The sequence below is a fragment of the Stenella coeruleoalba genome (assembly GCF_951394435.1).
Source record: "Stenella coeruleoalba genome assembly, chromosome: 4".
Taxonomy (NCBI): Eukaryota; Metazoa; Chordata; class Mammalia; order Artiodactyla; family Delphinidae; genus Stenella; species Stenella coeruleoalba.
The window spans coordinates 31,816,017-31,828,228 of record NC_137149.1 but is presented as its reverse complement, the minus strand read 5'-3'; the positions used below and the strand labels follow the sequence as shown (position 1 = coordinate 31,828,228).

The following is a 12,212-nucleotide window of genomic DNA, read 5'->3' as shown; positions in this document are numbered from 1 at the left end:
TATACACTTACATACAACACCACTAGTACTACACCATCTTCTTCGTACCCCACAATGGAGAAATTCCACTGTCCTAGAAGCCTGGTTAAGTATGTAATATTTTCAATTTTGTTTAATTAAAAATACTGAAGATAATAAATAGAACAGTTATTTAAGTCCCCACTTAAATAACCTATTTCTTTATACATTTCACATCAAAATTTTCTTCAAGTGTAATGAATTTTATTAAAGTCAACATTCCATAAACCCAAACTCATATACTCAACTGGTTTATGAAAGAACTTCAGGCACAGGGACTTTTTTTTTTTGTAAATGTGCAAATTTGTTTTTTCTAAATCATCAAAAATGTACTTGTTTTAATGTACGAAAATTCTTTAGAAGGTCAAATCAATTATCTATTTTTGTTGGGTAAAAAGATCTATATCTTCATCTCATGAATTTCACATTAAAATACTTGGTTGTACATTATCACATCACTTTAGTATTAACCTATTTTCTTGAAATTCCCAAATCTTAATGGTCTGCCTCTTGATTTCTCAATGGTAGGAACCATTTTAAACTCTTCAAGTTGACTGGGAAAATCAAGAGAGGCAAATGAAAGACAAGGTTCATCCTTCCCATCATGTAGATTCTGGGTACTTATGACTTTCAATCTTTGTACAACTAAGTATTCTAAATGCTTCTAGAATTTCCATCCCTCTGTACAGGCACTGAACAGTATTCAGTCGTCATAAGAGTCACATTTCTGATTTGCAAAAATTATGAAATCTACTTAAGACATTCCATTCTCCAGCTTGTAGGAGAGAATTAGACACACCTTATAATTACTCCCATCAGAGAATTTTAAGAGTTGAAAGGGAATTTAGATTGTGGAATCCAAACCCTTCAGTCTGCACGCCAGGAATCTGAGGCCTGATTCCTCACAAGATACAGACTTTCCCAAAGATTTCCTTTACCTTCAAGGATAAACCTCAGCTGTCTCAGGATTCAAAATAACACAATTCAAATGTAAGAGAAGTATTTGCTCAGAACCATCAGCAACCAAACTGATTTTATTCTTGTAAATTACCTTGCCCTGGCTGAGCCCAGGCCCCCAGCAGGTGTGAAGAGAGAGGGTCATGGGATAGAGAGCAAATCCAGTATCCTCCTCCCTCTTCCTGCCTCCCAAGCACAGCGACCACAAAATTTGCTTTTGATAAAAGCCAAAGGGCTTCCCTGGTGGTGCAGTGGTTGAGAGTCCACCTGCCAATGCAGGGGACACGTGTTTGAGCCCTGGTCCGGGAAGATCCCACATGCCCCGGAGCAACTAAGCCTGTGCGCCACAACTACTGAGCCTGCGCTCTAGAGCCATCGAGCCACAACTACTGAGCCTGCGTGCCACAACTACTGAAGCCCGCGTGCCTAGAGCCTGTGCTCTGCAACAAGAGAAGCCACCACAATGAGAAGCCTGTGCACTGCAATGAAGAGTAGCCCTCGCTCGCCGTAACTAGAGAAAGCCCGCGAGAAGCAACGAAGACCCAACGCGGCCAAAAATAAACAAAATAAATTAAAAAAAAAAAAAAAGCCAGGGCTGCCCTGGTGGCACAGTGGTTGAGCCGATGCAGGGGACGCGGGTTCATGCCCCAGTCCGGGAAGATCCCACATGCCGCGGAGTGGCTAGGCCCGTGAGCCATGGCCGCTGAGCCTGCATGTCCGGAGCCTGTGCTCTGCAATGGGAGAGGCCACAACAGTGAGAGGCCCGCGTACCGCAAAAAAAAAAAAAAAAAAAAAAAGCCAAAAGTCCTTGATAATCTTCTGTCTCTCCACCCCCTCACTGATTATTAAGGAAGCAAAGGAAGGCAACCATGATGCTGTGTCATTGGAAAGCATTTCATGATATCCCTTACAGGGGTGAGAGAAGAAAAAAATAGGTACCAGTTATTGAGTTCTTCCTAATATGAAAACAAAGTGTTTTATAAATACCTCATTTAATGTTTAGAGCAAATCAGTAAGATAATATTTCTGTTTCACAAATAAGAAAACTTTCAATAACACATTCAAAGCTGCAAAACGAACGACTAAGAGATGGAATATTTGAACTGGGTCTTTCCGACCCCAAAGTCCATACCTACTCTTATTGAGCTACTTACACTGCATCACGCCCTACAACACAGGACATCAGAGCAGGACAGGAAACACAAGTTAGTACTACATTTAAGGGAGAAACAGCATAGATTACAATTGCAGAAAAAAAGTGAAAAGCCAAACTAAAACACAGTATCTGAACTTGATGCTGCCTGAGTAAGAAACAGGCAGAAAGAGATTCTGAGTTGGAAATCTACAGAAAAGTCAGGAGAAAAACAGGGTTTCCCACTCCCCCAGGAAAAGCAACCTAAAACACCTGTAAAGTCTAATGTTTCTGAATTAAGTTAGTAATTTCAGTTCTTAAGACACATATAAGCTAAAAGTATATAAAACAGACTATAGGTATCCCCAAATTATTTTTTTAAATAAATCAACAGACTCTAAATGTTTTGGTGATAAAGATCTGCAACTGCTTACCAGAAAACCTGAAGTTCAATTTTTTTCCAGCTTTGTTGAGATATAATTGACACACAACTTTATGTAAGTGTAAAGTATACAACATGATGATTTGATATAGGTACATACTACCAAGTGGTTACCATAAGAAGACTACTCAACACATCCATCTGAAATCCAAAGGCCCAGTTTTTTAACTAACTTAGCAGAACCTGATCAAAACTGACATGAAGTTATCTATGGCCTTTGCTGATCCCAGTTACTGTGGAAAGTCATTCACTTTGCTACAGAAATATTAATGTGTTTTATGTCTCAGAACCATCAGGAGAATTAAGTAGTAATACATGACCCCAAGTATTTTGGATAAGAGACTGTGAATCTGTGTTACGCTATTCCAGATACATCAATAAAATAAATGAGCAGAAGACAAAATTATCAAAGACCTCAAAGAGAGTCAAAGGTTACAATTAAAACTTGGGAGTTTATGGCTCCTATAATTAGGCTCAGACCCTAAGAGTGTCCCTTTAGGTTGTTAAAGCTCTTGGAAGTGTTTAAGGGGAAGAACAGGGTTTATACCCTAACAGACATCCTATTTACTACTCCAAATACTGGTGTAAAGCAGGAACTAATTAAATATACTGGCATCATGTGGCAATATGTTCCTACTGTAGCTGTTTAAGGGCATCTGCTCACTTAAATACAATCAGTAGCTATTAAGGAGTCATTTACCAAGTGCACGGATAACTTTCATGGCAAAGAAAAATCCCAGCTTCTAACAATGCATTTTCTCCAAAATTCAGCTCGTAATTTTCACGCAAATGCCTTAAGCTCAAGACAGAACTTATTATTTGTACATATCCACATTTCCAAGATATATCTTACTTTCAGCACTTTCACGTAACATGTCTTAAAAAGTATTATTTGTCCTTTACAGAAATGGATTTAGCATTTAGTGAGATGGGACAATTTTCTTCATAGTGGATTAATGCCTCAAAAAAAAAGTACACGTATGACACATTTTTAGCATTAGAAAAGTAGCTCTCCCACATGCTGCCCTGCACCCCACCTATCCAATTCCTAAAACGGAATTTAGGAATCAAGCCATTAAATCTTTACAGTCTGAAAAATCAGGGACATCCTGTTGATAACCAAACAGACCAACAGCTGCTCCTTGTTCTGAGAAGCATTTGTGCTGCGGAAGCAAATCTAGTACCAATGCCTTCTAAACGACCTACAGAAAACGATTAAAGGAAGAGTCACTGTTTTTTATTTTATTATTATTAGTTGGCAAATGAGCATTACTGGCAGACTTTTTCCTGATGTCACTGGGTCAGCTACAAAATGAGTGTTGTGTTTTGGTTTTTTTTTTTTTGAACTATAAAAAAATTCTTCACTTGAGGCTGTGAATAAGCCAAATAAGTCAAACACACAAGTGAGGCACTTGAGAAAAAGAAATGGATAGTTTTCAAAATCCACTCAATCTAACAGTTTAAATCCTGCCAGTTCATAAACATTAATAGATTTAATGGTTTAAAAATATGAAGCCGTGGGCTTCCCTGGTGGCACAGTGGTTGGGAGTCCGCCTGCCAATGCACGGGACACGGGTTCGTGCCCCGGTCCGGGAAGATCCCACATGCCGCGGAGCGGCTGGGCCCGTGAGCCATGGCCGCTGAGCCTGCGCGTCCGGAGCCTGTACTCCGCAACGGGAGAGATCACAACAGTGAGAAGCCCGCGTACCGCAAAAAAAAAAAAAAAAAAAAAAAAAGGAAGCCGTTTATCAGAATTTCTAAAGTTTGTTCTATAAAAGTTCAGAAGTTAAAAATGGCCTTTGCTCAAGCACCAGATGCGGTGCTTCCTGAGAAGAGCTACACCTCTTAGCATGTAACTGACACTCCAAACAGAGATCTACGGACAGAAACTACTCTAACACACCTTTATACCCTTCTAGGAAACCTGGGAGCTCTGTGTAGGCTCAGGGGATCCTTAACTTCTTTGCCCTCCCACCGACTGCTAAGGCCCCTTTGAGGCTTCCAGGCAGCAAGGAGCCTTGTGCAAAGAACACACAGGCCTTGGAGTCAGAAAGGCTTGAGTTTCAGTTCCAGCTTTGTGTCTTCCTGGCTGTAAGATCTGACCAAGACTCTCCCTGACCTAACTCTGGTCAGGTTCCTCCAAGCCCTCTATGCCTCGACCTTCAGTGTCCATCCTTGTAGGGCCTGTACCACCCAGTTGCAGCAAAAATCTAAGTCAGTCTTGAAACCCTCCATCCTCGATATCTGATCAAATTCTTCATCCTCCCCACCCCCCAAGTGATATCTGATGAGGCTGTCCTGCCTTCCGCAAGGATCCTGCTAGGTCTGTTTAACTAGAATTATCCCATGCCCACTGTTTCTGATGTTTCCTCTTAGTAATTTTCCATCCACTGACTCCCACTCTGCTCCTTGGCTATAAATCCCCACTTGACCATGATGTATTCAACTGAGCCCAGTTCTCTGCTGAGGTCTCTTTTCCCCTGCTCAGTAGTTCCTGAATGAAAATCTGTTTTTATTGCTTTAAGTACTATCCAGCTCTGGTTTTCTTGGACAGACCAAAGTTATGGTACTTGGTCTCTCTGAGCTTCAGTAACCTCAGCTATAAAATTGACATAAAAGCTATCTCACTGAGCTGTTGTGGGGATGAATACAGGCTAAACAAAGATCACAACCCACAACTCTAGGCTATGATAAACAAAAAGTACGTTTGAAAGGCCCTGTACTAGAGATTCCACCTCTAATGAATGTCAGCCAAGGCCATCCTAATTCAGCGTTCTGGAACTCCTACAGGATATTTTAAGAATTTATTTCCAGTCTGTTTTCCAAAAATCTGCGGCCACATATTTTAATATTATACGATAAGATAAAAAATATTCTGTGGTAGTTATAGTACCTGGCTCTGGAGCCAGACTATCTCGACACTACTGTGTGATCCTGAACAGGTTATTTAACCCCTCTACCTCCGTTTCCTCATCTCTGAAGTGAGAATAATAATAATAGTACCTATTCTCTTGGTGTCGTCCTAAGGATGAAGTTAGCTAATATATGTAAAGCACTTGGAACATGGCCTGGCAAATACAGTAAGAGCGCAATAAAAATAGGCTATTCTTATATTCTCAATCATGGTATATAATTTACTTCTCCATTTCCTCTTCAGTGAAACTGTTTCAATGAAAAAAATTTCGAGGTTCGTTAAGAAATAGTAAAAGTATTACAGAACGTTTGGTTAAATAGGGCTAGAGGGCCCAAATGGCTAGAATGAAAACAGTCATCAAGTTTAGAGGAAGAAATACACTGCTGACGAGAATATAAAATGGTACAACCACATTGGAAAATTGACTGGCAACATCTACTAAAGGTGAACAAAGGCATACCCCTAAATTGTCTAGAATTCCTAGGTATATAACCAACATAAATGCCCACAAAAAGTCATGCATTAAAATCTTCGTACCAGCACTATTCTTAATAGCAAACAACTGAAAACTGCACAAACGCCCATCAACAGTACTGGGTGCAGTCACACGATGGGGCACTCCACAGTCCTGAGTGACCAATTACAACTAACTACACACAACACTAAGGGTGAGTTTCACCAACATAATGTAAAGCGAAAGAAACCGGACGCCAAAGAGTATATACACTGTATAATTTCGGTTATGAAAAGCACTAGGACAGGCTGGACTAGATGCTGTGATGCAACGCCCTGGTCCCCCCAGGAAGGAAGGATTATTCCCCCAGCTTTAGGAGTTGCCAACACAACACCCAGCAGCTGTCAGCCCTCCTTAGAAACTGCCTCCGTGGAAAAGAGCAGCAGTGCCCAAAGGCATCATGCCCTTCTTGTGCAACTCAGAACATCTCTGAAGGGCCTTTCCAGAATTCCACAGGGGGTCAATTGAGGCTTCCACTGAGACTGAACTGCAGCTCAACTTCTCCCCCTGCCCAATCTTGCTCCCTTCCTATCTCTTCTCTTCCACAAGCGTTGATCCCAAGAGCCATCCCTGATACATTTCCTGAACACTAATCTCTCACTCTTAGAGTCTGCCTCCCGAAGTATCCAACAAGCAGATGAGATCTATGATGCGAGAAGTGAGAACAGTGACGACTACCGTGGGGAGAGCAGGTAATGACAGGAGACGGCAGGAAGGAGACCATCTAGGGTGCTGGTAAAAGGCTTTTTACCTATCTGGGTGCTGGTCCTGTGACTGTTCAAATGGGAAAAATTCATTTAATTGTAAACCTATGAAATATGCACTTCTTCCTACGTATATTATACTTCAATACAAAGTTAAAAGAAAATAAGGCAAATAAGAAAATGATGAGAATGGGACAGAACCTTAAAGAATATTTAGTCTCACCTCCTTGTGCATCCCTTAAATAACCCTTTTCTGTGCACTTAAACATAGCTCAGCAAAGTCTAACCTGCTATTACAGACCAGCTGGTGACAAACCAGGCCAAGAACAGGCCCAGGCTTCGACAACAGCCTGTGTTGCCTTGACCAGACCACACTCTTGTGGGTAGCAACAGGAGTCAAATCCGAGGCCGGGGAAAGGCCTGCTGCAGCCTGCTCACCTCGCTGTCAGCTTTGCCTTGCAAGGAGGGAGACTCTGAGGTTAGCCGAAATGCAAGCACTCCAAAGGCACCTTCAGGTACCTTCACCTTTGAATCTTGAGAAACACACCTGGCTCTGAAATCAAAATGCTTAAAAATGTTTCTAGTGTAGACAAAACAGCATGCTTGACCCTTTGTGGTGTTATCTCAAGAAAGGCCTTTCTCTCTTACAATAGCTGTTTTGTTTTGTTTTTTAATTAATTAATTTTTGGCTGCGTTGCGTCTTTGTTGCTGCGCTCAGACTTTCTCCAGTTGCGGCAAGCGGGGGCTAGTCTTCGTTGTGGGCACGGGCTTCTCATTGTGGTGGCTTCTCTTGTTGCGGAACACGGGCTCTAGGCGAGCGGGCTTCAGTAGTTTGCGGCACAGGGGCTCGTAGTTGTGGCTTGCAGGCTCTAGAGCGCAGACTCAGTAGTTGTGGCACATGGGCTTAGTTGCTCCGCGGCATGTGGGATCTTCCCAGACCAGGGCTCGAACCCGTGTCCCCTGCATTGGCAGGCGGATTCTTAACCACTGAGCCACCAGGGAAGTCCCATCTGGCTGCTTTTACTATTTATCTATCCCCTCATTGCCTCCTTCTCAAAAGCAGCTTTTAGTTTATTTAGGTAATAAAATGTCACATCTTCCCCTTTTACATAGGGAATAAAAAACACAAATAGGACAAAATATGTCCTCAATAGGGAAGATAAATTCCTTCATTTTCTTCACTGGCTCTTAATGAGATTATTGATAAACTCATTCCTGACCCTAAATTCACCTACATCATTCCCACAGTGAAAAGCACTCACCCTATAATTCTGGAAAACTTCAGTCCAAATGATTCCCTTAAAATGATGATGATGAAGACAGCACCAAAAAAGTTGAGAAACTATTGGAACAAAATTGTTACTTTATTTCCAAAATAATTCAGTTCATTGAGGTGTAAGAACTAAAGACCATGGTGGTCTCTGGGAAACTAAAAGGGCTTTTGGTGCCCAATTCTTATGAACATTTTATACCAACAACCAGGGAAGAATATGAGGAGTTTTACCTCATATGGAAGTTCTAATGCATTATTTAGGCTGGATCCAAGAGAAGAGTCAAATACATTGTAATCTTTTAGCTTGTTGTTATTGTAGTTTTCTGTATTTCTTAAAGAGTTGCACAGCCCCACAACTAAGGTCAAATAAAAATTTTTAGGCTTGCATAGCACAGGGAGATCAGCTCCGTGCTTTGTGACCACCTAGAAGGGTGGGATAGGGAGGGTGGGAGGGAGATGCAACAGGGAGGGGATATGGGGATATATGTATATGTATAGCTGATTCGCTTTGTTATACAGCAGAAACTAACACAACAATGTAAAGCAATTATACTTCAATAAAGATGTTAAAAAAAAACACAAAATTTTAGGCTTGATCCCAAAGAATAGCCAAACACACTTGTATTTCCTTTTAAACTTTTTTTTTGAAGGAAGATATCTCAGAGTATATACAACTAAATTATTTAATTCTTTCTAAAAGGGTTTGCCTCTCAGATAAATCTAAGTAAATTCATCTCCCTTCAAGGCAGGAATGAAAAAGAATGCAATAATAACATGCATTCCATTCTCTATCTTAAACACTCAACAAGAAGCTGGATAGGAATTTCCCACACACTGTTTTTTAGGTCATTTATTGATTTATTCATTTATTCAAACAAATATTTTTGGAAAGCCAACTCTACTTTGAAGCAAAAACCTAATTAACTCCTCTTCCTTACATATGGCTATAAAAAGATCTCAAAACCTCCCTTTTGACCACTAAGTAGAACTCGAAAACTCTCCTCCACCCCATAACAAGAAGCAATTTTACTTCCTAACCCTATTAGTCCTTCAATAAAGAACAGATGAAAAATGTCTTCTGAATGTTTTTTTGAAAAGATACCATGCTTTCCTTCCCACTGAAATACGAGAAGCAAAAGTCAGACCAAATCTGTCCCCTGGGAAGAGTTACTCTGGACTTTGCTAAAGGGATAAGATGAGTGTTATCAGATCTGCATAACATGGTCAGACAAGAGCCTGTGTCACACCTTCCCAAGCTCGCCCATGCGAGCATGCCCTGTGTTTAGAATAGACCTACAGATGAGAGAAAAATCAAAAGTCAGGTCTGTTGTTGACACTTGCTGTGTGAGTAACAGTGGTTCAGCACTGCTGCCATGAATACCTCAGTTGGTCCAGCATACATCATGGGAGATGGGAAGATGGCCACCACTGTGGTTTCAGGATTCAGGACTCCTTCCTCCAGCACTGCAGCATGCTGCTTCATACGCCACATCAGAGGAACATCATCGTCCTTTGTCCAGCCACCAAGAGGGTGAAGGAGAAGGACAGGGCGCCGGTAGCCCCTCTCTAGAAGTTGCTTATGGGTATCCTGCATTAATAGAGCATGGCCATTGTGCACCGGGTTGCGTAACTGAAATGCAAAGACAGCATCTGAAAGAGAATATTCAGAGTTAATAATAGTCCTTTTCTAACAGATTCCCTTCCAAAGGATAAGCAATGCTTCTTGAAGCTCGATGCTTAGGATTAAGCAAACACGCATGCCTCAGAATCAGAAACTGGTGAAAAACATGTACCGCGCTGACCATGTACTCCAAGGCAACACGATACAGTAATTATTACTTTACAAATCTTACGAGCCTGAGCATGTGTCACATAGTAGTGATGGATTTATAACAATTACTTTCTGAATTCATGGGCAACCTGAGAATGATAATCAGACTTTCTGGCCCTAACATCTCGGTTCAACTGCTTGCAGTGGATATAAATTCTTGGTCTAAGCCTTAATTACCCATCAAGTCAATCCTGCCGTTGGATCTAAGATACTCCTTTATTGAAGGAAGACAGAAAGACAGAGATATGTAGAGTTTAAAAAATTTACTTACTACCCAAATAAGCTCATTTCTACTGATTACTCTGCTTGACTGGAACCCAATGTTGTTTTGTGATGCCAGGTCTCGAGTTTGGATTATAGTTTAGCAACAACAATATCCCTTACAAGGACCATTGCTATGACTCAAATGTTGAAAACTGCTGGATTAATTAAACTGGTTAACTATGTAACATCTGGTTACAACCCTGGCTCCGCTCCTACATGGGGCTCTTGCTCTCAGAAGACCTTTCTTAGAAGGCATGGTTCCTTGGAGTCATAGAGTAATTTCACAGAACAGAGTTAACAACGCAGTTAGAGGAGCTCTGTATTTGATGCCCTCACAATATCTGATACATCATCACGCCGTGTTGACCCAATCTTGACTCAGAGAGGAACAACTTCCTCTTCCTGCATAATTTTAAGCCGAATAATACAGCATCCCCAATCTAGTCTCAGTTCTGACCCTCTTCTATCACCGTGACAAAAGGCACAGAAAGAAAACTATGGCGCCCTACCTGACCAGGAGAGTTTTGGGGACACATCCTGTGATATTCCAAGATTTAGAGCATTTTCACTATGCTTTGAAGTTCTCAAGTTACCTTTTCTTGAAAAACAAGGCTGGTTTTCACCAAAGAAATAGCTGCTAGCTTTTATCTGCTAGTTTTAGCATGCTGCAAATACTGTCAAATGATGATTTTTTTCTAATTCCATCATTCCATCCACATTTATTAGTTGAATTTCTACTATAAGTTAGAGTTTCCTCCTCCTTATATGACATAAGGTACAAAAAAGAAGTCTTGATACAAATATGTGAGTATTTAAAATTATGCTGCTTTAAGGAAATGGGAGGAGGGGTACAGACTGGAAAGTTTTTCTATCCTTCTGAAATCACTTCAAATTTTGGATATAGTATATGGATTTCAAAAGATTTCAAAACATCCCTTTTAGCCATTAAGTAGAACTCCAGAACTCCCCTTCCCCAAGACCAAGAAGGAATTTTACTTCCTGACTCTATTATACTCCAGTCCTTCCAAAAAAGAACAGACGAAGACTGTCTCCTGCATATGAGCACTAAGGCTGTTCCATTTGGGGGCGATTACTGCCTGAACTGAACCTGCATTCTGATTCCGGCCTAAGTCTCATCAGCAAGTTTAGTGCTCTCCCCTCTCTTCCCTTCCCTTTGTACTGCCCATTCTTTGTAAACAGCCTTGAAGCACAACAGAGACACTTACTAAGCATTAATAAATCCTACTACTGGGCTAATGTGAGTTACTGCACTGATGGAGAGGTTGGGGGCGAGTGGCTCCAGGCTCGCACCACGGGGAGGAAAGAGAGTAGGAGGACTCTGGCCCAGCACAAGCCTGTAGCACCAGGGCCGAGGAGATGCCTGCGTGGTAGGGGCAAACACGGCCAGGGCTGAGAAGACAGTTCATTTGCCTGGGAGCGTAAACAGAGCAAGTAAGAGCAAATAAGTAAATAGATTGAGTAGAATGGCAGCCAGGATTCTCACTGTAGGAGAGGAGGCAAAAATACCAAAAAGAAGAAAGGCTAGAAAAGACCGCGTGGTATTGGATTAGGGTTGAAAATGGCAGCGTGACCTCATGGTTTTCAGCTACATAGACAGATATATATACAGGAACAGATATAAATGTGTGTGAGTGTACGTGCTTATGCACATTTCTTGGTTCTGTCTGCTGAAAGGTCCTACGAGCAATGACTACCCAGTGGCAATGAGCAAAACTAAAGCCCAAATCTTACCTTCTAAATACTATTCCCCACTTAAAGCAGGGTTCCTTAGCAAAATGGCCAATTCTAGGGCTAGGGCACGGAAAGTACATGAGCTGGAACGTCTTTTGTGTCATAAGGAAAGGAAGTGCTCAGAGAATAACGAGGACTTGTCAAAAGGATACAGCAACCAGTCTGACGCGGTCCCAAAGGCCAACCTAGGACAAGCTAAATATCAAGTAAATAATAATATTAATGGATTGTAAATCACCGAGTAAAATAGGAACCTGTAAATCCAGAAAGAATAAAATAAATGATAAAAATGAATGGAAAAGTGGAAACTCTAACTTACAGTAGAAAGTCAACTAATAAACGTAGATGGAATGATGGAATTAGAAAAATCACCATTTGGTAGCATGTGCAGCAAGCAGGCTAAAACTAGCG

General features: G+C 41.2%; 1 protein-coding gene across 3 annotated transcripts in view; it reads right to left on the bottom strand.

Annotated features, from left to right (window-relative positions):
• Nucleotides 1-12,212, bottom strand: part of PAPSS1 (3'-phosphoadenosine 5'-phosphosulfate synthase 1) — a 109,675-nt gene that overhangs the window by 23,801 nt on the left and 73,662 nt on the right. For all 3 annotated transcript variants that reach the window (XM_079919974.1, XM_079919973.1, XM_079919975.1), the window contains one exon: nt 9,336-9,604. In XM_079919974.1, coding sequence (XP_079776100.1) covers nt 9,336-9,604 — 269 coding nt within the window. The remainder of the gene's footprint in view (nt 1-9,335; nt 9,605-12,212) is intronic.